This window comes from Copadichromis virginalis, linkage group LG22 (genome assembly GCF_057382275.1).
Source record: "Copadichromis virginalis isolate Kocher_CV1m ecotype Utaka linkage group LG22, C_Virginalis_male_GT1.1, whole genome shotgun sequence".
Taxonomy (NCBI): Eukaryota; Metazoa; Chordata; class Actinopteri; order Cichliformes; family Cichlidae; genus Copadichromis; species Copadichromis virginalis.
In genome coordinates this window covers 11,722,563-11,749,388 of record NC_140638.1, presented here as the reverse complement: position 1 = coordinate 11,749,388, position 26,826 = coordinate 11,722,563, and the positions used below count along the sequence as shown (strand labels likewise).

At 39.2% G+C, this 26,826-nt stretch overlaps 4 protein-coding genes across 7 annotated transcripts; 2 read left to right on the top strand and 2 right to left on the bottom strand.

Moving 5' to 3' along the window:
* Positions 1–87: 87 nt before the first annotated feature.
* utp23 (UTP23 small subunit processome component) lies at positions 88–3,244 on the top strand. Of its 2 annotated transcripts, XM_085446503.1 has the most exons (4): positions 88–376; positions 927–1,108; positions 1,226–1,400; positions 1,807–3,244. In XM_085446503.1, exons 1-4 carry the CDS (start codon positions 314–316, stop codon positions 2,206–2,208), a joined length of 822 nt encoding a protein of 273 aa, XP_085302629.1. In that variant the 5' UTR covers positions 88–313; the 3' UTR covers positions 2,209–3,244. The 2 variants fall into 2 exon arrangements, with proteins under 2 accessions (XP_085302629.1, XP_085302630.1); XM_085446504.1 differs by lacking the exon at positions 88–376 and having other exon boundaries at positions 384–1,108.
* On the bottom strand, positions 2,390–12,885 carry rad21b (RAD21 cohesin complex component b). Of its 3 annotated transcripts, XM_085446502.1 has the most exons (15): positions 12,727–12,885; positions 10,355–10,552; positions 9,411–9,540; positions 9,141–9,240; positions 8,800–8,906; positions 8,435–8,644; positions 8,185–8,307; positions 7,906–8,034; positions 6,873–7,096; positions 6,622–6,778; positions 6,017–6,162; positions 5,732–5,935; positions 5,509–5,592; positions 4,262–4,498; positions 2,390–2,679 (listed from the first exon to the last, which is right to left on the bottom strand). In XM_085446502.1, the coding sequence occupies exons 2-14, from the start codon at positions 10,496–10,498 to the stop codon at positions 4,307–4,309; spliced, it is 1,950 nt and encodes a 649-aa protein (XP_085302628.1). In that variant the 5' UTR covers positions 10,499–10,552; positions 12,727–12,885; the 3' UTR covers positions 2,390–2,679; positions 4,262–4,306. The 3 variants fall into 3 exon arrangements, with proteins under 3 accessions (XP_085302628.1, XP_085302626.1, XP_085302627.1); XM_085446500.1 differs by having other exon boundaries at positions 2,390–4,498; XM_085446501.1 differs by lacking the exon at positions 12,727–12,885 and adding an exon at positions 12,408–12,706 and having other exon boundaries at positions 2,390–4,498.
* A 5,112-nt stretch (positions 12,886–17,997) lies between these two features.
* Positions 17,998–19,130, top strand: LOC146682786 (alanine and arginine rich domain containing protein). The gene is made up of 2 exons (XM_085446416.1): positions 17,998–18,495; positions 18,695–19,130. Exons 1-2 carry the CDS (start codon positions 18,271–18,273, stop codon positions 18,815–18,817), a joined length of 348 nt encoding a protein of 115 aa, XP_085302542.1. The 5' UTR covers positions 17,998–18,270; the 3' UTR covers positions 18,818–19,130.
* Positions 19,128–25,115, bottom strand: LOC146682785 (uncharacterized). The gene is made up of 2 exons (XM_085446415.1): positions 24,686–25,115; positions 19,128–21,009 (listed from the first exon to the last, which is right to left on the bottom strand). Exons 1-2 carry the CDS (start codon positions 24,881–24,883, stop codon positions 20,722–20,724), a joined length of 486 nt encoding a protein of 161 aa, XP_085302541.1. The 5' UTR covers positions 24,884–25,115; the 3' UTR covers positions 19,128–20,721.
* Between the last annotated feature and the right edge of the window lie 1,711 nt (positions 25,116–26,826).

The following is a 26,826-nucleotide window of genomic DNA, read 5'->3' as shown; positions in this document are numbered from 1 at the left end:
GAAGAAGAAGAAGAAGAAGAAGAAGAAGAATTACTGACACGTACACCTTCGTCTCTAGCCAATCCTCATTTCGTTTGTGGTAGGAAAATAGAAGCGATTTATTGAAACATGACAAAAACAAACAAAAAGAATCGCTTAATAGCTCTTTGGGAAACACAACATTCTGGCAAAAATGCCATTTTATTTCCGTCAAACTCTTATTTTTTGGCATTTTTCATAGACTCGGCTAAGGAAATTGTAATAAACTTTGTTGGGCTGTGAATAGCAACGTTATATGTAGGCACAACACTGGTTCATCCTTTTTTATCCTTGAATGATTCATAGCTCAGTGTTAAGTGGCTTAACTCACAGAAAACGTTCCTCTGAAAATAGTCAGGTAAGGACTGAAATTAAAAAATAAATAAATAAACAGCTGCTTACACCACTTTAAAAATCACAAGAAAGTCTGGCTCCATAGAAGTAAAATATAAAGATATGAGTAGTGACTCGAGACTGTTGCACAGCATAAAAAATGTAAACTCTAACGCCACAACAACAAAAACATTATTTATTCACTTTTACTGTTTAATGAACTTCATGAAAATAGGAAGAATATTTGCTCCTCAGAGAAAAATAATTAATAGCGACAGGCTGGAGGTCTTCTATAATTTAAAGCAAATGTTTTACACTAACAACATACAAGAAAGAAAGAAAGAAAGAAAGAAAGAAAGAAAGAAAGAAAGAAAGAAAGAAAGCGGGAACATTAGTCCTACATGTTGTTTCCAGTCGGACAGTTGAGGGGCACCGACCGTAAGCGTGTTGTGTACAGCGCACATGCTGTGTTTGATAATTCTAACGTTAACAGTATTTTCACGGTTAACGCGCGTCACTGACGGTTGTTTGTGTTTTAATACGCGCTCTTTCATCACTGGCCCGCCGCCATGAAGATTAAGCGGCAGAAACAAGCCAAGAAGACGATCAGTTTCTACAAATACAACTTCGGCTTCAGGGAACCCTTCCAAATCCTCATCGATGGAACTTTCTGTCAAGCGGCCTTGAAGAACAAGATTCAGATCAAAGAGCAGATGCCCAAATACCTAATGGGAGAGGTGCAGTTGTGCACCACCAGGTGAGTGTATTCACCTCTGAGCACCCCCCTCCTCCCCACCCACTACCCCCGGTCACTTTTTGGCACAACACCGTCATCATACACCTTTTAATAATATGTCCACGTGTTCACGTTCAGCTGTGCGCTGAAGGAGCTCGAGACGCTTGGAAAACAGCTGTACGGGGCCAAGATCATCCTGCAGAGGTTTCAGGTCAGGAAGTGTCCGCATTTCAAGGAGCCGGTCTCAGCATCAGAGTGTCTGCTGTCCATGCTGGAAGAGACCAACTCGCACCACTACTTCGTTGCCACACAGGTAAATAATGAGATGAAAGTGGGAAAATATTTTTGAAAGCCAGCTTTGGGTGCTCCGATAAACTCAATTCCCAAAAAAACATAATGGAGCGATTTGCATTTTCTACCCAGAGTTGAACATAGAAAACGTAGAAAATGCTTAAATTGATTCCTTTTACTCTTTTGTGAAAACATATTGGCTTATTTCGAATTTGATGGCAGCAACAAGTCTCAAAATTTTTTACAGGGACATGTTTTGTGTGTATCATGCCCTGTTCTTTTGACAACAGCCTGTAAACATCTGGGTACCGAGGAGATGGGCTGCTGAAAACTTGTTTTCATTCTTGTCTGATTTGGGATTATAACTGCTCAGTGGAGCAGATGACAGATAAGTTACAAATATCTCCTTGGTCTCATTGTGTCTTCAGGACCACACAGTCACCACGGGGCTGAAGAAAATTCCAGGAGTTCCTCTGCTTTACATCATTCTCAACACCATTGTGCTGGACAAGCCCAGCCAGGCGTCCCTCAACCACGTCCAGGCCGTCCAGCTGGGAGAGCTGGTCAGCCCGGCCCAGCAACAGAGTATCCGGACCCTGAAGGAGGAGCAGGGAATTGGCCAGAAGGACGGAGAAAGGCGTGGGAAGAAGAGGAAGAGGAAACAGTCCAACCCCAACCCGCTGAGCTGCCTGAAGAAAAAGAAGAAAGGAGTCCCGACACCTCCGCTGAAGAAGACAGAGCAGGAGGGGAAGAGGAAGAGAAGCCGACACAAGAAACGAAAAGTGGAGGCAGGAGATGGCACAGCTGCCCCAGCAGCTGCTAATACATAAAACAGCAGGAAGACAGAGACTTCAACCTTCTCCATTCACCTGATTTATAGGTTTACTTTTTGATATGACTGCAGAGGAAAAAAAAGTTTATTACATAATATTTTAAAAATGCCATTTTGTAGTGTTATTTGTTTTATTTTGAAAAACCTTACAGGTAAGGGAATGAAACTGTTCTCAGACAACATCTTTATGATTTCTTTTATACAAAATCAAAAAAGCAGGTTTTGTTACAGGCACATAGTTTAAAATATAAGATGCACTCAGACATTAAACAGTTTACCCTTTTTCTTTTTTTTAGATGGAAGGGGATATCAAAAACAATGCATTTAGCTGTCTCTGGACACACTAACTTGTTTCCACTGTTGATATTTCGTGCAGATTAAATTTAAGCTGCAGTATTTTCTCATACCACGATGACTTGCAGCAACAAAAGTCCATCCAGTTTCCATCTGATCCTGTCATCCAGCCATTCTAGAGATTAATAATGAAATCTGCTTTTAAATGAAAAAACAATTCATTCTCTTTAGCTGCTATACAGCAATACAACAATAAATTAATACTATCAAAAGTGACACAGAGCACAACAACTTAATTGTCTTAATAAACAAGACAGTGCATCACTGTATCCATATACAATAAGGACACTGAGTAAAGTGAATCTGACCTCAAGTTATTTTAAGGATTTGAAAAAAAGTAACATGGCAATGAAAAGAAATTTCACACAAATTGGACTTGATTCAAATATTTCAGGATAGCATGCAAGTATAGCAGACCACTCATGTTTTTATCTATAGGCTGAGGTCCCGAAGCTAGGTTTTATTAAACTGTGTCCCAAATCCACAGCACATAGTAACAAGGTCCAAGACAACATGATGAAAAGTCTCAATATTTCATATTTTATACTAACAGGCAATGATGGAGAAAACTTAATTCCTTCCAAGTTTAGAGAGGAAGCAGCAGGAGTTGTTAAAGGTGTTCCCAGAACTGTTTTATCAGAATTTTAAATCTGAATCAGGAAAAGTGTGCATAATCACGATGCGCTGAAAAAACAGGTGATTTTTACCCCTTAACCTGAAGGTTGATGGGGTTTTGTTATCCCCTGGTCAGGCAGGCGGGCCTCAGACAGCGTGAACATGAGAAAAAGGCGATATAAGATTTTCAAATTGATGCCACAGATTTCTTTACTAAAAAAAAGTTAGAATTTTGGTGAAATTTACTGAAAATTAACACAATTTAAATTGTTTAAATAGACCTTTGACAATAAACAATGAAGTTTAATCACTGTTTTGTCACTTTTACTGTCTTTCCCAATGCCGGTAAGAACACACCTTGAGTAAGAGAACAGCCATAAATTAACGGTGCATAAATTATGCTCACTTTTAATGTTTCCATCATGACCCTCCTGACACAAATCCTTCCAGAGGATTTGTGTCAGGAGGCTGATAGCCATCACTATTTTTAAGTTTGCACAATCCTCGAATCCTGCTTAGAAATTAGTATGTTGTGTGGATTTGGGTCATGTCTATTTTTTTTTTTTTTACTGACAGCAACAGCAACAACAACTTAGAGTCTGTAATACTTAAAGTGCTACTCTACAGCTGTATAATGATTAGCTGCTGGTTGAGTCTGTAGAGAACTACTATAATAACTGTTTAAATGTACTCTTGGAAACAGTGCATGCTCCTTCCTAATATGATGGTGAGAGACTTCAGAAGTAAACCTTCACCTGCAGTAGTGAGAAAAATGGAAGTAACATGTTTGACTGATTGTAAACAAATCATTACACTGGACTCCTTCACTTTGGTGAGACGGCAGCAAACAATGAGATGCAGGTGATCCTTTACAGTGATTGGGATATAAAGTGAGTAAATAATAAATATGTTCATTGTTTGAGTTCCAACTACGTTAGTCAGACCCACTTCCACTGAACCACCACTGCTTCACATCTAAATGATGCAAAAATGAAACCATTTCACAAACAAAACAATCTCAGCATACTTAAATAAGACTTGTGTTAAACTAACAGATAGTGCTGCTGACTAAAAGTACTGACCTCCGAGCAGTTTTTTTCTTTAAAAGATTAAAAGGAATGGGTTTTTTAGACGATGTGGAAGCGAGGACCCGGCGTAGCGATGATATCACTGTAAGGCTCCTCCTGGACAAGCTCCACTGCCTGCTGCTTCTTCAAGACCAGAAAGCTGTAGAACTTGGCAGCTGCCTGCTTCCTGTTGTTGTTCCTGCACAGATCCAGCAGGCTGACCGACTGGGCACCGGTTTTAGCCATCACCCTCTGTGATGCAGTGACAAAGAGTGTGAGCAAGAGGAAGCCTGTCATTTTGCATGCTTTGATATGGAAATGGATTTTAAGCTTATGCAAGGTACATCTACTTATCCGATGCCAGTCGGTAGTCTTAATATTACCTGATGCTGTGGAAATCTGCAAATATATTGAGTGTGGAGCTTGCCTCTGGCATAAAAAATGCTATCCACAAGCGAAACTGTCGGGCTATTACCTAAAAGTTTTATAATATAAGATAATAACCCAAAATCTCAACTGAGCTCTGCCTGAGGTCAGACTCACAGGCCTGACCTCACACACTCACGTTGCAGTTTGGCACAGACTTCAGTTCTGTATGAAAAACTTTATTATTGTATTAGTGTGTCTGTATTTATAACCAAACCAATTAACCAGCATCCCATCCTCTCATCCAAATATGGGGAAAAAAACCCTAAAGTTAAAGTTTCACAATGTAGATTTCAAAAATCCAACAGGATAGCATCCTGATTGTGTCTATGGCCACAATCCTAAATTCTCTAAGTCATCTGTAAAATCACAGCTGTGGCTGATTTAAACAAAATAAGTCATAAAAACTTGTATTGGTGGTCTTTTGACATAATAATCAAACTGAATCTGTGAAATGAATTTTTATTTTATGTTATGCACTTTAAGATGTTTCATGTTAACTCCTTGTGAGTTTAGTTGGACTGTGTCATGTTTTACATCTTAATTTTAAATCTAAAAAAACAAACTTGACACCATTAGACTAGAAACAATTCCACTTCAGAGAGGATTCATATGGTTTTCTACTGCACATGAGTATATTTTGGGAAAAAAAGGTAAAATAAAAGCACATAAGTTGTTTCTTCATACAACGAGATGTCAGTCTCCCTTCTTAAAGCACGCAGAAACATCCAGGGTGTCTCAGTGTGTGGATCTGAGTTCAGATATTTCTATAAGTTGTACCAACAACTTATCACTCTGCTGTTTTCTTATCTGGTAAGATGAGATGACATACATACCTGGAGACCATGAAGCATTTGCTGGGTTCTTTTATTCCACCTCCTCTCCTCCTGGTCCTGGTCTCCTCCCTGCGCCTCCTCCTCCTGACATAAATACACATAAATCCTTATACCAACTTACAGATAAATAAACTACATAAAAATGAGGTTGCTTATTTACTCTGAATAAATGAAAAAGGTGTGCGAAAAGTGAAGAAGCAAGGTTTGGGAATCTTTATCTCACCTCTTCATCAGAGTCCTCATCATTCTTCTTCTTGTCCTTGTCGGTGAGCAGGTCCAGTTCTATCAGCTGGCTGATGTTGGTGGTGGTTGTTTCCTCCGGGGGTACCTCCACAGTGGATGCCTCGAGCTGTTGGGGTGCATTAGATGGTCTGGACCCCTGCTGTTGCTGTTGCTGCTGCTGCTGCTGTTGGTCCAAGGCCCCCATCTGGAGTGAGGAGGGGTCAGAGGACACATCAGAGAGACAGAGAAAGCACAATGTGACAAACTCTGAAAAACATGTACTCACAGGGAGGGCTGGCTCTGTGTCCTGGGCCTTGCGTTTCAGGCCTCGTTGGGAGGATGGAGGTGGCATGACCGACTCATCCAGGGTTGTCCTGCTCCCCTCTACAGCTGAAGTCTGCAGCACGCTGGCCTCTTCCATGATGGTCTGGTCTGGAAAAAATCAAGAACATATTTTGTGCTACCTCAAATGAACACTGGTGGGAAAACCAGTGGGAAAATATTTTCACAGACTGTATGTAAAAGATGAATGTAACATAGTCCAAATATAAGATGTAATGAATGATGGGGCAGATCTTACTGTGGAACATGTTTCAGTTTAGCTTATTTCTATAGAGCTCTTATCTTTGTTCTAGATGTCTTGTTCATGCATTTGTATAAATTTTGTTATTAAACGCTTGCATTTCACATTAGTCTTTACCGCCTGTCTTATTTTACATTTGTTTTCTTAAAACACTTTGCAATGTATGTATGTGAGAAATAATATTTAAATAAAACTGCAAATAGAGACCATAATTTACTAAATTAATTTCAGTTTGAGGCACTTTATGTTTACTTCATTTTTCAGACTTTTGAAGCTATTCTATCTTTTATATGGAGTCTGTTTCTTACCCATGATGTCTCTCTGTTGGTGGCCTGTTGTTTCCTCTCTTGGCACTTCTGGGTTCTCCAGATCTTTGAGAAACTCATCCAGACTGTCGGCTTCTCCACCTTTCCTCCTCTTCCTCAGTTCATCTGGGACTAATGGTGTCAGGCATCTTGTAAACATCTAGTGAGGGTAAACATAGAGTCAGTGTTTGTAATGTGTGTCGCCGTGACCACTAAAACACTGTGCACAAATGTCCCTGAATGACATCCGTTACCTTGAGCAGTCTGGCGTTCCATAGAGGTTGAGCTGGAAGGGAGAAAAGCTTCTCAACTCCTCCCGTCTCCTTCCACATCATCAGTTTCTTTGTGGGCGGAGCCAGATCCAGGGTTGTGACAATGTCGGAGTAATCAGAAAGCTGTGCACGAATAGTTTTACTATCCAACTCCTTCACGCTGTCTACAATCAGCTTCCTCTTACGCTTTGCCTTGGTCTCCTTCACTGTAGATCAGGAAGACAAGGGCTCATTTTTAGTGCTTAACCTCAGGTAGAGCAAGTCATCTGCTAATTGGAAGGTTGGTGGTTCGATCCCTAGCTGCTCCAGTCTGCATGCCAAATATCCTTGTGCAAGATACTAACTAACTGCTCACAGATGCATCCATTGGAGCTATGAATGTGTGTGAATGTGAATGAGGCAAGTTGTGCAAAGTGCTCAGATAGAGAAAGGTGCTATATAACAACCGGTCCATTTACCATTTCATTGTAGAAACAGGAGTTTTATTATCTTGCTGATCTGGTGCATTTCAGAGCATTTGAGTTTTTGTTTTAAAATCAGTTTTAAGTTAGTTTCCAAAATAGATAAGTGTATTTCAGTTTAGTTTTCATTCGTTTGAGTGTTAGCTTTACTCTTTTTAATTATTATAATATGAAGGCTATTTGTCAGAAGCAAAATTTAAGATACTGTCCAAAACAACATGAACCATTTGAAATCAAATCACATTTTTAATGTTGCTGACATGTGAGGCACTTTGCACCGTGCCTAACATCACACACGTCATGACAGATTAGTCTGCTGAGTGTGAATAACTGGAATGTGGTCACGCTTTGCTCCGGTCAACTGGTTAAATGCCGGCTGACTCTGACATGTATAACCGCTCATTTTCTAGATCACAGCACAACAGAATCATGCTCATTAGCACGGCTTTCATCTTTCTTACGTTCCATCTTCATTAGTTATTTTTTCTGTTACAGAGAGCGAGAGAGCTGCTGAGTAATTAGAAACAAAACAAAAACAAAATTAGCTGGATTACCTGTGATGTCGATGGGCTCCAGGGCGAAGGTTTCTTCCTCGTTGTGGACCAGAGTAGTTTGCTCTGCCTGGTCAGTCATAGCTGGTAGGGGCTCTGTTGGGCCTGAGTCCGGACTATCTGGGGCTCCCGCTAACACCACACACATACACATCATATTAGATCTGCATTTCATTATAATGACACAACTACATTGTAATTTTAACTCTCCGTAACATACCACACTCTAGCTAAAGACTAAAAAATATTATATTTTAGCCCTGAGGAATTTGTGAAACTGACCTGAGAGAGCATCAAAGTCATCGTCATCGTCTCCATGGTCCTGAGGCATCATCACACTCTCTGTGATGGCAGGAGGGTCGTCAAAGATGCCGCCTCCATCCTCGTTACTCAGCAGCTTGTCCACTACACAGAAATACAAGAAAAGAAAAAGTACACTTTTTCATCCACTAGCCAGACGAAAACAGCGTCATCTACAGATGTCATTGAGTAAATAAAATAATCTGTTTTTAAATTTAGTGTTAGCTCTTACCCAGCATTCCTCCCTCATTGCTCTCCATGGGGTTGTCTCCAAAGTCATCCTTGTACTGGTCATCATATTCCAAATGGTTGGACTTATCGGCCATCTGGTTAGCACCACCCTCAGCCTCCAGTAGCAAGTTCGAAGCTGATGCTCCCATAATGTCTACCTCAAACGCGCTCTCCTCTCGCATCATTTCCCGGTCATCCATCCCAAAGTCGGCTGCATGAAAAAACAGTGAGGAAGTCAAGGAATCAGCCTTGAAACAAAGTGTCACTAAAATACTGAAATGTGGTTTTACATTGGTGTTTGGATGTTGGTGTTTAATTGATCAAATCCTACATAAAGATAAAAAAAACCCCCAAAAAACAAAGTACCGAAATCATTGTCCTGCAGCAGGTTGAGGTTGCCCACCTCCTCTCTCATGGTGATCTCCTCCACTCTGCTCTGGTTCAAGTTGAACTGCTGAGCTACATCAATGTCACTGTGCAAAACACAACACACTGTCATTTAAATGCTGTTGTTAATATATTTTGGGACTCTGAGGGGGTGGCTAAGCATGTGGGCCGTGTACAATACAGACAACAAGTTTACGCTACCTTACGCGACACCATTTTTATTTAATGGCTGTGATCTGCACAGTTTATTTTGTACAACAACTTTGTTCTTTGTAGTCTTATTCTGCATTGTGCTCTCTCAGGAAGACTGTAGGACTCACTCTAAGTCTGGCAGTGGCTGGTCAAAATCATGAAACTCCTCGGGCAGAGTGATAGCGTTGTACGCTGCTTCTCTGTTCTCCTCTGGAAGATCCACCACACCTGAAACAACACGAGGTAGAAAAGCAGCTTTAGTGTATGTGACACATGCGTAGTTAGCATGTGCATCTAAAGTAACAGAGGCTCTTTCAGGGCCCTAACTGCTGCTGTATGAGTATGTATTTAATATGGTTTTTGGAAAGCCTAGTTTTGATTTATCTGCTGTTCCCAACCTGGTCTAAATGCCATCTTGATCTTGATGAAGGCCTCATTACAGTCTGCCAGCAGGTATTTGGCCTTCCTGTGGTAGATTCGCACCACCCCCAGCAGCAGATGCCCTGAAGTCCGTAAAGCCATTTTTACCTGTAAAAAAACAAAGACATACATTTAGTAATACAGTAACTTCTGTCTTCTACATAAACTGTGTCACTTCTTCCACATGTGGGAAGCAAAAAAGCAGTCTGTCTCACAACCGATGAGTTCTATATAAATGAAATTAACAAGTCTGTACTATAAAGAAATCCTGAGAGAAAATTAAACCAGAATAATATATAAAAAAAAAAAAAAAAACCCAATAAGGGCCTACAATGTAATTATAGGATGACTACATGAAGATAGACACTGAAACCTAATAAGAAACAGCCACATTTTACAGCAGGGATTGACCAATGTGGCTTTTTCAGGGCTAATACCAACTATTAGCAATCAAGGAGACCGATAACCAATTTATGGAACTAATAAAGAGTGTTGCAGGTTCTATTTACATGCAGTAATGGGGTAATCACTTTATCACATGGGAGCGGTTAGAAAAAAAAACACACAAAAACTGTGTACCAGGAACTTCATGGCATGGTTTTCAATGGCAGAGCAGCTACTGTAAGGTTAATTGATAGGTGCCCCAGTGCCAAATAGTAATATCAAATACTATATATAGAAATTAATTGCATGTCACTGCAACAAAGTTTATTATTCAGGATTTTTAGAGTAATAAGGAAACTTGTCACTAAGGAAAGAGCACAACTTCAGCAATTTCTGCTGCCTGAACTCTGTTTCTTTAATTCACTGTAGCTGCTTCAGACTGACAGATTTTAGTGGAAACTGTGTTAAAAAATGGAAAATCCCTAGTGTACAGTAATCAAAGTCTGTTGGAGTTAGCTGTGGTAGCCTGAGAAATAACCTTGGGTGAGATGATGCTCTCCACGCTGCTCTCCAAATTGCACTCAAAAACATGTGCCTTGGTCAGCTTCTTGTCCCAGTGGGCCGCCAGCCAGATTTTAGCCAGCGGCCCACGTTTGCTGAGGACAAAGTGTGCGTAAAACATCGTCTCGATGCCTTCTCACCACAAGGGAAAGGGGAAGTGGGGGATGCGTCAGGCCTAGAGAGAAAGAAAAAAAACAAAGAGAGAAACAGTACAGTGCACATGACTGAAATCACCACTATGAAGGGGTAAACTATGTGGGGATGTTGAAAAGAAAACAACTGATTGGGTTATCGTGATAAGCATATAACAAGGTGCAAACTGATTAACTGAGACTTTTTGAAACCACCGCCTGTGATTGGAGCAGTCCCAGTGTCACACAGAGTGCAGATACAGACTGCAGAGGCATATCATCTAACCTGCATGCATAAAATCCAGAGAAGGCAGAGAATGAGCTGCTCATTTTATCGCTCTCATTTACATCCATCAGCCAGACAGTTTTTCTTCTGTTAGTTAAGTTTTGCTAATATTAGTTCAGGGGAAAAAGCCTGAACCCGATAGCCTGCTGCCACCTGACTGCATAGATCAGAGACTATCTCACAAAAAAACCACACTGCTTTCAACTTTGTGACAGTGTGTCTAATGTAGTGGTATACAACACTGGGGCTCCACAATGTAGAGTACTTTCCCTGTTCCTTTTAATCCTTTACAAACTGGACTTCAGATACAACATGGACAGTTGTTGTTGTTGTTGGGTATATATCAGAAGGGGACAACTTGGAATACAGGGAGGTTATTACCAATTTCACTGAATGGTGTGCAAAAAAAAACTGTTTTTGAATAAACTCCAGCAAGACAATGGTGACTGACTTCCTCTGCAAGGTGATACAGTTTACACCAGTAAACATTCAAGGCCTGGAGATTAAGACTGTGTCAGCTTACAAATACTTGCATGTTAATCTTAATAGCAAAGTGGATTGGTCACATAATATAGATGTCCTGTATAAGAAAGGCTAAAATCGTCTTAGGCCCTTTGTTGTGTTCAGGATGCCGTTAAGGACCTTCTGGGACACTGTGGTAGCTCTTTAATCTTCTATGCTGTGGTCTGCTGGGGATGGAGGAACTCAGAGAAAAAAGACTAAAAAAAAACTTGTGAGGAGCCCTGGCTTTGTTGAGGGCTGCTCCTTGGACTACACTAAGGAGCTGGGTGAGAGAGTAAACTTTCAACATAAGACTTTACAGTACAGTCAAATTAAAGAAATGCACTGATCTGTGCAATAATTTAATATTGTATAATAATATAAACAATAATATTCATACTTTAACACTGGTTTCTCCTAAATATTTTACTTATGTGTGTGTATATTTTAAGTAATAGGTAATACTTGGACACAAACAACAGTAGAACCTTATTTTACATGTTTAAAATTTGATAAGATATTTATCAAATCATTTCCATGAATTTAGTGAATTATTTTAGCAAAATCCCTCATTTGGATCAACTCAACTAGCAAAAATATTTGTCACTGCTGAGGGAAAACTGTAAACTTTTATTTAATGTCTTTTATATTAATTACTAATTTGTAATAATAAACAAACAAACAAAACAGTGATAGCCACTCGAGCGATTGGGACTCTATAATTATTAAGGATCTGTAATATAAAGGATGTCAATTTCATTTTACATAGTAGGCCAAAATTGGGACATATTATAGGCTAACAGCTCATTTACAACAGTTTAAATACAAGAAAATATTTTTGGACAAATATCAGAAATCACTTTGTCACTTTATGTCTGGGCAATGTGTCATCGCAGATAATTTTACAGTAAACGCAACATTTTAACAAAGGAGCAGTAGTGTTATTTATCCTAATTGGCCCCTTTTATTTATGGCTAATTATATAGCCTGTTAGGTGTATACCCGCACTTTACCGTGGATACTGTAGAAATGACCTGCAGCTACACCGTTAGCCAGGACAGTCATGATACTGAAGGATGTAATGATTTAATAATAGAAACAACATGCAGCACCTGCAGGATGACTCCAATCAAAGTGCTGACCCAAATGCAGATGTTATACTGTTATTACCGGGAAACACAGCGACCCTGTAACCGCAGACAGAAGAAGACCGGGCAGGTTTTATTTGACCGTTTTAAATGAGATGTCCGTTACATCGTTGACGCTCCCTGCATCCCAACAGGTGATGCTGCAGATAAGCTAGTATTAGCAGCTGTCTTTCAAAAGCACCGCGACGCTAGCCCCGTTTTCTCTCTTTTATTTATTTATTTTATTTTTTTAATTATCCACACAAATCTAATCTTCTGCTTACGCTAGACATAAAATACTCACCGGTTAGCCGTCTGGCGCGTTTCTGTTTTTGCCGGCCGTGCCGTCGCTGCCGTTGGTTGGGGGTTATTTTTTTCCCCGGTACCCCTCCGCCTCCTCTTCCACTAAAACAAACAAGATGGCGTCCCGTCCCCGTCGGAGAGGCAGGACGCTCTGAGAGCTCAGCAGGATGCAGACGGTGGTGCTGATGAGGGCAAAGAGAGGGAGGGAGGGAGGGAGATGCTCCGTTATCTGTGTGCCGCATTCAGATCCTTTACATCCTATATGATGTTTATAAAACATCATCAAACTTGTAATGATTCTTTTTCGTCAATAACAACACAAGAACATTAAACTTTTTCTGTCTTTACTAAGACATTTCCATCATTAATAAGAAGCTCACTCTCCATATTTACTTTTAAGGAAATAGTATTGGGTTTTGTGTTTAATCATTTTTGTTTTCTCTGGTCTTTTTAAAATAACAAGTGAAAAAAAAGTTGATTTTAGATTAGAGATTAGATGAAACTTTATTAATCCCTCGGGTGGGTTCCTCCGGGAAATTCAGTTTCCAGTAGCAAAGCACCAAAAGAAGTTGCATTTTACAGATACATTAAGGGGAATGAGAGTAAGGATATAAGCATAAATACACCACATATACACATATATAGATACAGAATATACAATATGGATAAATAGGATTGCACATTTGAGTGAGTATATTGCACAGTGATTATTGCACAGTCGAATATAAGCAATAAAGACAAAACAAAAAACAAATATTGCAAATATTGCACAGTGTAGAAAAGCACCTACAGCTCAGTTGTTCCCGCCCTCCCTTGTCCCCCTGTTTCTCCTCCCTCCCCCGTCCAGTGAGGAGTTAAACAGTTTGATGGCGTGTGGGACAAAGGAGTTTTTAAGTCTGTTGGTTTTTGACTTTGGGAGAAGCAGCCTGTCGCTGAATAGGCTCCTCTGATTGTTTACGACCGTGTGCAGAGGATGCCCGGCATTGTTCATAATGTCCATCAGTTTCTTTAAGGTCCTCTTCTCTGCCCCTGTCACCAGAATGTCCAGCTTCATGCCGACCACAGAGCCCGCCTTCCTGATTAGTTTCTCCAGCCTAGATGAGTCCTTCTTTGCTGTGCTGCTCCCCCAGCACACCACGCCATAGAAAAGTACTCCTTTTGTTTTCATATATACATATCTGTAACTGTAACATACTTGAAAAGCATCCCATGTGAACATTTCATTATCATTTTAAATTGGTCTATGTAGCATTATTATCAACTATTATCATCATTATTATCAACCATCAGTGCAATTTATTGATCTTGAAGGCGAGGTTAAAGTTCAAATGTGACATTGTATGTTAAATCTTCATAAGCTATGCTCTATATGTTAATAATTATGCACATCACACTTGTAAGAATAATATTTTCTCATTCATAAGATGTTTTGTCAATTTTTGACCAATAAATCGTTAAGTTGGCCTTGAAGTCCTCAGTGAATTTTACCTGCCTAATTTTAACTAATTGTTAACATGATCCCACTAATAAAACCCTACAATGTTTTATTAGAATTCATTCAAAACTTTCTGAGCTATCATGTTTACAGACAGAATGACACACACATGATCTACACTGACAACATGTTGAAAAAGAGTATGATTTCTTTCTTTCACTGTGTTTTAAAGCACTTTGTTACATTAAGAGCTGCTTTGCTCCACACTCATACAGCGGTCCCGTTAGGGCTGCAGTAATTTTGCTCTTGTGACACTTGGACAGCTCAGCTGACAGCAGATGTGAGCTCTGCACTCCCTCGGGCTGCTGCAGCATGCTCGATCACACATATCGGGGAAAAGGAAAATGAGTTAGTCACATGTTGTCTCAGGTCAGGCACATGAATCAGAGTTAGTTTAAGATCAGTTTACAAATACAGGGATTTAGCTTCTGTGTGTGTCCTTTTTTCTTTCAAGTTTGTCATGTGACTTTCTGCAAATAGCTGAAGGTACCAGCAGGAGGCAGTAGCTGAAAGATTAAGGCAGATTTTTACTTGTAAATGTTGCAGTTTTTCAGAAGCAGAAAAGATCACCTGACTGTGCAGAATACAGCTAATGAAGTAACAATAAAGCAGTGTGTTTGCTTTAATAATTTCAGTAATAATAATGCCATATCTTTTAAAAGAAATGGTCCAAATCCAACTCCTTTGAGCTGTCTGAAAAATTCAGATTTAAATTTTATGGAAAATTGTCTAGATATCTTAGTGTTTAAATGACACTTAAATCATACTTATTTTCCATCTGTGAAATCACAGTTAAACAGTCTGCACAGGATGACTTAAGTTTTTCAATTCATTACAACGATTTATCTATTTTTGATGGATATCCTTAAAACTTAATGTTCTGCCTAGTCAAGTCGAAATAAAGGCGTTTTTGTGTTTTGAATCCATGGTGGGGGAATTTGTGCTTCAAGCTAAATCTGAAATTAGAATACTCACAAGATCAGTGAGGAAAAGAATTTGCCTAGTATGGTTGATCATGATAAATAATGCTCACAAAAAAATGTAATCCTAGTCTTTGCACTTGTACTAGACAATGTCTGCTTTACCTCTTTGTTAACTGATGAATGAAATGATATTTAATAGTCCACCTCTTTATTTTCTTGATATCTGTTTATATTAATTACTCCACAAATAAAAGTTTTATCCCATGGATTAAAAGGAAACATGATTGGCAATAAAAGCCAATGTACTGAATGTGGATAGTAAAACGTATGCTGTAGTTAAACGTTGCACAACATAATGTATTTGTATTTTTAATTTTTATTTTCTTTTATTTGATTATGCACCAGGAATGATACATATTAACTTGATTTATTTAAACAGAATACAATCAATGTAGTGCTGGTTAGCCCTTTAAAACAGAATATATCAATACAAATATACGATGAAAAGAAAGTACAAAGGGAAACTTGACTGGGAGCATCATCTTTAAATACTTAGCACATTTTTACACACACAAAAAAAATAAAATTTTTGGTGTTTTGTAGCTTGCACAGGAAGTGTGTAATAGTCCAGTCTTTTAAGAAGAAAGGTGTGGACTTATTCTTTTAACCAAAGGTTTTATTAGCAGATCTCAACCCAAGTCAGGTCTCTCAGCAACTTCAGTGTTGCATTCTTACTCCAAACTACTGGAAGCAGCCCATCCAGTCTTAAGGAACAATTGGCTGACATGTGCTCCCCTGGGCCTTCCAGGCTGTAAATCCTGCCCCAACTGCTTTCTTCCCATAAAAATAACCTTATTTCCCTATGAATGATTTAGTTTTTTGTAACAATAAACAATAAGTAAATAATAAATAATCTATTTTTTAAATGGTAATCAAACATTTTTTCATATGTGGACTTACTAATCCTGTGGAGCCACCTGGTTCAGAACGAGGAACTCTTGTATCTTTATTTTGAATTAATATACAAGATACAGTCAGCGGAAATTCTCTCACATTGTTTCTTTTAATCTAACTTTTTTAATAAATATAAAAGTTTTGTTTGTGTTGTGTTTTATGTTTTCATCTCCCGAGGCACGGTTGTAACAATTGGGGGCTCATCCGAGATATTCAATGCTAAAGCTTGGCTTATAATCTGCTTGCTGCTAGGCTGAATTAAATTGCTTTTCTTGACTATCGGCTTTTGTTGGCACTGTGGAGTAATTTTTAGAAGTAACTAAAAATTTGATTAGGCATTTTCTTTAATTTGCAGACCTATTTCTTTAAGATTATATACTTCCATGGTCACATATAGCTGTTTATGTTTGTATGACCTTACTTTTGTCAACCAAAGTGTCTAATCTCAATCTGACAACAGTGTGAAAGTGAGAATGCGGTAAAGACAACGTTTTGGGAGTATTTTTCTGATTCCCCAAGAATTGCCATTGTGCTGGCCAACCATTTGAAAGAAAGAACAAAAGTACTTTATTGATCCTGTGGGGAAATTCCTCTCTGCATTTAACCCATTCACTCAGTGAAGCAGTGGGCAGCCATTGGGCGCCCGGGGAGCAGTGTGTAAGGACGGTACCTTGCTCAGGGGTACCTCAGGGTAGCTGTTCAGGGGAATCAAACCCCTGACCTTCCGATCACGGGGCCACCACTCTACCTACTGAGCAATCCCTGCCCACTTGTATAAGCAAACTCAATGAGGTAAGGCTCAATTAGAGACAGAGATCAGTGCCGCTCCTTTCTTCACCACCTGAGGCTCAGTCTGTGTGTTTGGCAGCTTGTTTTTCCTTGTCATTTCTGTCCTGCATGCGCCCTGCTTCCTTGACCTTCAAGACCGATGACTCAATCTTTCCAACCCCTTCATTTGCTCCACAGACCTCTGCACAAATGGAGTCATAGCTCACACCTTACGAGCCTTGACAAGTGATCCGCTCCATCCAGTTCTTCAAGACACTCTCACATCCATCTTTGCAGATCATTTTATGAGTGAATTACAAATCAAAGCCATTTATTTAATGGCGATTGCATGCAGAAGAACTTGGCCGAGTGGCTGACATCACAAGGTCTCATTCGGTTTCACGCACATAAACACTTTTGTCAGAGTAAAGAATTACTTTGAGAAAAAGCTGTGCACTTTGAAAGCACTGACTGATAGTGATGTCGCCTCCAAATGTGGCCTCTCACTTTTCACAGCCAGGCTCATAAGTTAGGCTGGGAAATACACCGGACCCCTGTCTCATCTCAATATAGAAGTCAGGAGAAAAAAACTGCTTACTCTTGCCAAAAACCATCCCACAAACCCCACTGGGAATGGACTTAACTTGGGCACAAAGGCCCTGGTTATATTTCACCGTAGGATGGCCTTTGTGCCTCTGAATCAGGCAACACTGAGGCTGTGTCTGCTCCTCGCACAACCTGTCTGTCTCCTAAGCTGACAAGCAAGTCTTATTTAGGGGGAAGCACTGAAAAAGTCCACCGGGATTTCATGGATTTTGTGTGTGGCGTACACGGGGGCGCACACACACAGGTTTACACATTGGCACTTTGTCCAAATGAGAGCTCACTCACAGCACATTTCTCACACTGGAATTGTATGGGGGCAGGATTTGCAGAGAAAAAGAAGTAGAGAAAGGGGGGGGAGGGTGTGGTGGCACCGGTTGGAGGGGTCTTTTCAGTTCTTTTTGGAGGCAACAATAGTCTTTGTCCAAGATCTTCCACTATTCTTATAAGGGTTACCGAAAGAAGGAGGAGAAGCAGGAGGAGGGAGGTGGCCACGCAGGCGGAGGGTGTTTCTCCATAGTAACAATGACAAAACAGGCCAGTTCAACACCAAGCAGGCAAAAAGGTTATTGGAGCTGCTGAGGAGGCACACACAAACCTGTGGAGTAGAGCCCTGTCCACAGAAGGAAAGGAGGAAGACCAGTTTGGTGAGGATCTGTAAAAGGGGGGCAGTGTTGTGTAAAGAAGACAACGAGGCAGGCAGCATTTCCGAAAGCTTTATGACAAAGTGTTTATCAGTCAGTCAAAGAAAGCGCTGGGAGGAACATTATCATAGCAGCCAGCACATCTGTATCCTCCGAGCATGGATCGAGACAGTCACAGTGAGGACACTTTGTCAACTATGGTTCTGGAGAACATAAAGAACAAATTAATTGATGCCTTCAGAGTGACAGGAGAGTCCCGAGAAGATCTCCAGGACTCTGGTTCCACAGTCAGACCGGTCAGCGTGGGCAGGAGTTATCAAGCAAACGAAGAGCTGCGGCGGGCACAGATAGATGGAGCGATAACCTGGCTGAGGTCTGAACTGGTAGGTCATCTTAAAAATCTGACTTTGTTTGCTATTTATCTTTAGCCTTCAACAGGTGGTATTAACAGTCATGGGTATTTTATTCATCTATTATTTTTAACCAAGTTCATTCATGCATATGAAAAATCAAAGCAAAGGACTAGTAATTTTATGTGTAGCTTGGTTATGCTAATTATTTTCTTTCATTGTTGTCATGCAGTTGGAAATGCGCTCCCAGGACCTCCAGCTGGCTCAGACACTGCTGGGGCTCAACACAGAGATCCAGAGACTAAGGAGGGAGAGTTTTGGATGTGTGGAGGTAGAAGGGGGTAACCACCAGTAACTGGCTCCAGTAAAAGTCTATTTTTTTTTTTTACTGGAATGAATAGTGGAGAAAGTAAGGACTGTGATGCAAAGATTCAAATGCACTTGCTTATGATAATAAGTTGTATCACTGTAAAGGAACTTAGTTAGCAGTTGCATGTAAAATACCTTCAGTGAAAAAAAAGAAGGTTGCAATATGTTGAATTGTCTTTGATCCTGCTCTTTTCTTTTTTGAAGAAAATTTGCACTTACACAAAGTTGTGATAAACAAAGTGGAAAGAAAAAAAAGACATAAATGTGTGAATGTAAGAGAAATAAAATGTACAATGTCACCGTCTTTGCGTCTTTATTTAGCTGGCATACTGTAACCACTGCAGTACCTGTTTTAAAAAGTGCTATAAAATTCAGGAATGGTTAATAAATACATTCAAGTGTCACTCCCAAACAAGAACAAAAAAGCCCATCTTTATCTACATGTAAGAGCATTTTAAAAACTCATATGTCAAATCAGAATAGTTATCTGCAGTTACAATGAACACATGGAGATATAAAAAAAAAAAACATCCTGACCTACTGAATTACATTTCTGGTCAGACAGAATAAATATCAGTGACTTTTCAGGCTTTCAGTTACTGACATGTTCACATGTTTGTACAGTACATGTTAATATTTGTCTAGACAGAGAAAACGCTTAACACAGTGCTTCAAAAGACTGCCTTTAGGTCATTGTTTAATACAGATACTAAAATATAAAGTAACAATATATACATACTGGAAATGTATATACTGTATGATGCTACAGCCATTGATGGGTTAGTTTGGCTAATAAAATACTCCAGACAGCATGAATCATGAATCCTACTTTTCCTGCTACATCATACTCTTTAAAAAAATATTTTTTTATTTAATCTGTAGTAGTCTGTAGGAAAACCACTCACATAACTATGACTTCAGTAAACCTGGGTGTACTCTTTTCTCACATGTCACACTGTTAATTTAGTTCCATCAACTTCACACTCCACTTTAAGATTCTTGTTTTAACTTTTAGAGCTCTGCATGGACACTCACCAGAGTATACCAGTAAACTTTTACATGCATACAACCCAACAGGTGCCTGGGGTCATGTGATCAGTACCTGCTGGCTGTGCATCATAAAAGGCTGAGAATTAAAGGAGACAGTGTACTCCAGACTCTGATATGTGCGGACTTAAAATACAGCTAAAAACTCATCTTTTTAAACTCCATTTGCTGTCTTTTGTTTTGTTTTTGTTTTGATGTTCTATCCTTTTTGTTGTCAAGCACTTTGTGACGTTTATTTTGAAAAGTAATATGCAAATAAAATGATAATTTATTCATGGCTGAAAAATATAGGCAAAACAGAACTGTCAAAAACAGCAGTTCCTCTAATGGCCACTTGAGGGTGACTCCAAAAGTAGTTCATCCTGTTAGACTCCAATGTAAAAACTCCCAGCTTACGTCTTGGTACAGAAAAATCAAACAAACACGTGTTTATTATGAATATTAATCGAGCTGGAAGGTGGATGACTTGTGTTATAACTCACCAGCATGTATTTTTATGGATATACTCAACGTTTTGACACTAAAAACAAACAAGTAAACAAAAAAACAACATGGCTGTTGTGCCCCACAACTACTAATTAGCCTGTTTTGCAAAAAAACAAAAAAACATTTGTTTTTGTCTAAGGTGCCTTTTTTCATTTACAATGTCATATTCGTGTTATGAAAATAAAAATAAAGTATAAGCCATGACATTGTTGGCTAATTTGTATGCAGCCGTAAGTTAAAATGACTTTAAGCTTTGTTTTTTCTTAAGTGAAGCGGTGGAAAATGGGGTCACCGTACTCCACCTTGTCTATGTTAACTGCCTTAAAAGGCACATTTTTGAAAAATTTGTCTGACTTTTTAAGGCACAGAGCTTCTCCTGCAGAACATCCTCCTCGATAAAGTGCCCGAATAAAGCTGCTGAGGCATCTTTAGGCAGGAAATGGAAAAGCCCCCCTCCACTGAGCTGGAGTAGAGACTGCCGCTTCCTTGTTCACTCTCAGAGTCCCAGTAGCTCCCCTCCTCTTCTTCCTCATACGTCTCCTCCTCTTGCTCCTCCTCATACAGCTCCTGCTTGAGCTCCTGGATGCCCGAGTGAAGCTCCATCAGCTGTCGAATCAGGGCTTGATCCTGAGAACGCATCTCCATCTACACACGGAGGACACATCTGTTTAGATTTCACAGAAGCACAGAGCAAACAGACAAATAGGACCAAATACCAAACTGTGAATGAAAGAATTGTGAAGCGAACTTCAGAGAGTTTCTTTCCATCTCAATGAAGCTGAGCAGGTTGTGCTCGCTTTGAAACCGTAAGCCATTTCATTTGAGTGTTGCCCTCTTTCAAATGCAAATGGATCTTTCTGTCATTCCCTTTCTTTTCCTTTTTTTATGAGAGGCTGTCCAACTACTGGCATTGTAAAATAAGATATTCAGAATTCCATCTAGTGTCCAAGTCTGTGCAAAGCACTCAGGAATGCGGGCCGATCTGCATTTCTTTTCTCGGTTAATTACAGCACCAGGCTCAAACTGAGGCTGAGGCGGTGCATAAAAGATTCTGGTTGTATTTCCTTTGTCAACACTTAATTAAGAGAAAACCGTGATTTTCTTTTTTTCTTCTTTGAGATCAAGCCATCTTGGGCTTCACCTCATTATGACAAACACTAGTCCTTTTCAAATAATGTAGAGGCTTCTCAAATCAGCTTCTGTCTGTAGATGAGTTTTTTTTTTCCAGGGAGTATGCTAACCACAGAAAAAAACAACCTCAGCCTCAGCACAAAGCTTTGGGACTTTTTGGTGATATTTTATCACATTTTGCTTATGAATTATAAGCGATACTTAATGCATCTTCTGTCTTTGGTGTGTCTGTTTCATTTTCCTTCTTTTTTCTATCCTTAATTATCTTCGTTTAAGTGTGGGAGAATAATACCATAGAGGCATCCGTGTCATTAAATTCATCTCATGAACACAAAAAGTGGAACAGCTATGGGTTGGGGGAAATGATCATATTGTAAATTCAAATGTCTTTAAATATAAGGTTATGATAAAGATTACTTTGAATGAGGCTAAAAGAAAGTTAATAAATCGTTATAAAATATTGATGAGACGGATAAAAAAAATCTCCTTAGGCGATTTAAACAAGATGTTAAGTTTAGAAACTAATGAAGTAAATAACATAGAAAACAATTTATTAGTCTAGTTCGACTTTAGTTTAGTTGTTTTCTCCCCCTAATGCATTTTGATCAAAAGCTCTAGAAAAGCCACAAATCAACCTTAAGATGAGTAGAAGCAAAAATTTTTCCAGAGTGAATAAAGATCTTTGGATTGTTGTATGCATTAAATAATCACATCTACAGATGTGCTCTATTCAATATTGCAATGTGATTATATTTGCCTATAATACTTAAAGGTAAGTACACTAAAAAGAGGGTAAAAAGCCAGGTTTTACAATAATTGTACTGTAAACAAATTCAAGTACTCTATAAGTCATTTTAAGTAATGCGCAAGTAATTTCAAGTATTGCATAACTTCATGTATTTTACAAGAAAGGAAACACAAATGATTAAGTACACTGTACTTTTCATGGCCGCGGATTGCACTATGGAGTGGCTTGACCTTGGCTTCCAGGTATTTTAAAGGAAAGGAGGTCCTTTTAAAAGTCTTCTTTGAATAGTGATTGTAAAAGAAAAGAACATTAAGTTGACTTGACCCCATCACGATAAGGTCACATAAGCCTGCAATTTTTGATGGTACTTATTTTTTCTAAATTGATAAAAGGACAGTTGAGTAATGGAACAAAACAAAACAAAACAAAAAAAAGTAAACAGGCAAGATGAATCCACTCCATAATATGGCCTGGCCATGGTGTATAAAGTATATTTACGATGTGAGACGGGGAAATTGTTTGCTTTTCTGTAAAATTACCATAAATTCTACACCACTTAAAATGATTTATTCACTACTTTTATTTATTTATAATGAATGTGTAATTTATTTACATTATAGCTTTTTCTGCATTTCCTGTAAAAACCTGATTTGTTTCCCCTTTATTGTATTGGTTATCTTTAAGTATTTGCAGGTAAATATAATTACATTGTCATTTTAAATAAAACACATAAAATTCTATTTGATAACAGGAGAATTACATACTTTGTCATTGACTGTATTATGAAGTGTTACCATATGTATAAATAAACAGAAAACTCTGAAAATCTGAATTTATTTTATTTAAGGAGGCAAAAGTGCGACAAAAAAACGGAGACTGTCTAATTTTGTATTTTTACATGCAAAGCTCGTCCTGCTCATAAAAAAAAAAAAAATGCAATGTGAGCCAAAAGCTTGACATCATCTAATAAATAGACTTGAGGATTATTTCTGGAATTTAAAGGTTAAAGGTTTTAGCCTGAGCACCTCCCTTAAACTATCTGAAGGAAGGTGAAACAGACAATTTAAGGATCTCATTCACTGCTGCTCCTCTGAGGCCTGTTTCCAGGATGTCTCTGTTTCTCCTTGTTGCTCTTCTGTCCGGCTCCCGCTCAGACTGTTTTCTTCTCTGTGTGCTCAGGACACTCGGTTACCATGACGAGCAGTCGCAATAAATGCCAAGCGATAAATCAAGCCGTGACAATGAGCCTTGCACTCGCAGACACACAAGCACATGCACACACAGCCTCTTTGCATGGTGACGGTGGTTTAAAAGGGAGTGACGTTGTAAGAACATGACTTACATGGAGCCGGAGGAACAAAGAAGGCAATAACTTGGGCCTCACACACAAAAACATCAGGGCTGACCATAGAAGTCGTTCTGATGGTGGGACAAATGACTTGATCTTTATCACAACAGACAATAAAAATGTTTTTAGACTTCCCACAGACGTCACAAAAGGGCCACGCAGAAGAATTTACAGGTCATAGATTTTGTTGCTATTTAGTAAATGAGCAAAATTGATATTTTATATTCACCTCAGTTTGAATTTAGAAAAATAAAATGCTTTCAAAACAATAATTCATGCTTTGTTTATCTGTTGAATTCAACTCATTTCACAATTCACTTTGGAAATAAAAGGGTCATTTTAACCCCGAAATTTCAAAGTCTACTCTTACCTGTGCAGATCAGAAAATAACACACATCAGTGGTGAAGGAAGTATTTAGACTGTTTCCTGAAGCAATATAGCCAATGTGGCCCTATCTATGAAATATTTGCTGAACAGTGGCCACTCTGACTGTCTGAAAAAGAAAAATGCAAAACTATGGGACAAGATTTCTAATCTTAGTGAACTAACTCAGTAATGTTTGTCATATTCCATCATTTGGCTAAAACTGCTAAATAAATACATGAATTTGGTCAGCAGATTAAGCAAGTCCAACAAAATCAATTTGTTTAACTAGAACATTTACTACAACAACATTGTACTATTGTACTGCAACATTTTACTAGATTTAAGGAAATTATATACGAAATAGTTATTTCTTCATCAACAATGATTGACTCTGACTTACACAGAACTTTGAATCGCACTGACCCAAAGTTCTGAAAGTGTTTTAAATTTCATTTTACATGCACAAGATTATATTTTTTTGCATGCAGCTTTTAGTACAGACAAATAATATTTTTTAAATCTTTATTGTGTAAATAAACACCCCCTATTCCCAGAACGCATAGTTTTGTACAACTCTAACATGAGCTGCCACAATAAAACTAAAGAGGGCTTTAATATAGTTGTAACAGGAAACAGGAATCTGCAGGTGTTATATACGTATAGCAAGACAAAATTTATTAGGGATACACCGTTTCCCTTACAGGCTCGATCAGAGTCCCAGTCTTACCAGTTCCCTTCGCAGCCAGGCCAGTGCACTCTCTATGTCCAGTTTGCTTGCTTCTCCACCAGATGTGCACCCTTCCTTGACATGGTTGGTTCTGGCCTCAGGGTCCCTGCTTGTGCTCTCTTGTGCTCCCTTGCAGTCATCAAAGGTGGAGGTCTTGCAGGAGAAGTCCCGCAGTCTTGTTAGGACCACCTCCATCATGTTAGGTCAGTGATAGTTCTTCTAACCGGAGTCTCTTCTACACCCTCTGCTGCGTCTTGCCTGTTTTCGGCCGTAATGCAGCTGCAAACAGCCTCGTCTTCTGTTATGAGCCCTGCCAGCTCGGAGGACTTAAGAGGAGCTCTCTCTCTCTCCCGTTCTCATCTTTCAAACATGCTCCTTCCTCCCTCCCTCTGCTCTCCTCCTTTTTCTTGCCGTCTGTTTCGCAAACATTAGCCCCCAACTGCTTGGCAGAGTGAACTGGTAGCACTGGTCTGGCGAATGCCACTGAGCTGGTATGACGTCAGTGAATTGTCCGGATGCCTGATGTGGAGCTGTTTGGTTTTTTGTTTTGTTTTTGTTTGTTTTTTAAATCAGACACACAAACACAGAGATCATTAGGAAGGAGATGAGGGAATTAGCCCGGTGGTTGTCTTGAAGATGACACAAGGGTCCTGTTGTGTAAACTCACACAGCTTCAGTGAGTTTTGGTCTGTTAAAAGATGATGGAAGGTGATGATGCTGACAGAGGCATAAACATTAAGTCCTATGGTGTACGTGGAGCTCACTGCCCTGAGTGGCCTACGTCAGGGTCAGGATCTAAAGAACAGTGTGAACAGCCATGTGTAACTAACCCTTCTCATGCCATTTTCCCTTCACTCTGTAGCCCCTGGCAACCCACTCCTCATCTATTCACACGCTTTGGTAAACCAAACACAGGCCGGCTGTACGGAGCCTGCATCAACCAAAATAGCCCCAACACACTATTTTTAGAGTTAAACTGACTCCACTTTTAGACTTGTTTAAGAAAGCAAACGTCACCCCTCTCAAAAGGAGTTAAAAAAGTCTTCAAGTCTCATTGTGCAAGTGTGTCATGTTCCCACTACTGCTTTCAAAAGGAATGAAAAGAGCTGATGTAAGTGTTTTAACGTCACACACTGCATTGGGTGAAACTCTCAATTATATTTCTGCAAAAGGCACTTTGTCTCAGCCTGTCGGCGGTTGAATGTAAGATCGATTTAAAACTGGGGTAAGCGTCATGGTTTTGGTATCCCTGGACAAAAAAACATGGCACAAGAAATCTATGGGACAATCATTTCTAACAGCAGAGATGGTGTGAACCAATCATGTTGCTGTACTCTTGCACATAGAAGTGCTGTTAAAAAGTATTGCCCCCCTTCAGACCTCCTTTGCTTTTTTTATTTTTTGCCATATTTGTCAGAGTTAAATGTTTCAGATTGTAAAACAACTTTTAGATAAATCTGAGGAATGGCTGCACATTCTCCCATGGGATTTTCTGGTAGAGTTTTTATGCTTCAAGTAGTAGTTTTAGGTCCGCTTAAAAACAAAAAATCAATCAGGGGTTCCTCAGGGGTCTGTCCTTGGACCATTATTGTTCAACCTTTACATGCTCCCATTTGGTACTTTCATAAAGAATCATATCATAGCTATAATATCTCATTCTTTTGCAGATGACATTCGGTTGTACCTATCATTTTCCTCATATTATCTATCTCCTGTTCACAAACTAGTAAGTTGCACTGAGGAAATGAACTGCTGGATATGTAGAAGCTTCTTGTAACTGAACAGAAACAATAAAAATATTTATTCTTGACTCAAAAAGTCAGAGACAGAGAATTTGTTCATATTTATCATGCCCTTCTCTGAAACACACAGCAAACAAATCAAGAGCCTTGGCATTATTTTGGACGGTCACCTCAGTTTGATAAACACATCAATATGATTACCAAAACTGACGTCTACGACTTAAAAAGTATATAAAAAGTCAACAAGTTATTATATTAAAGTGACTAAGAAATTGATGCAGTAAATGGATTAATCCATGCAGGATTATCCAAATCATCATTAAAATGACTTCAACTCAATGCAGTAGTAGCCAGTAGTGCATGGAAATGTGAACATATTACCCCAGTATCCAAGTCTCT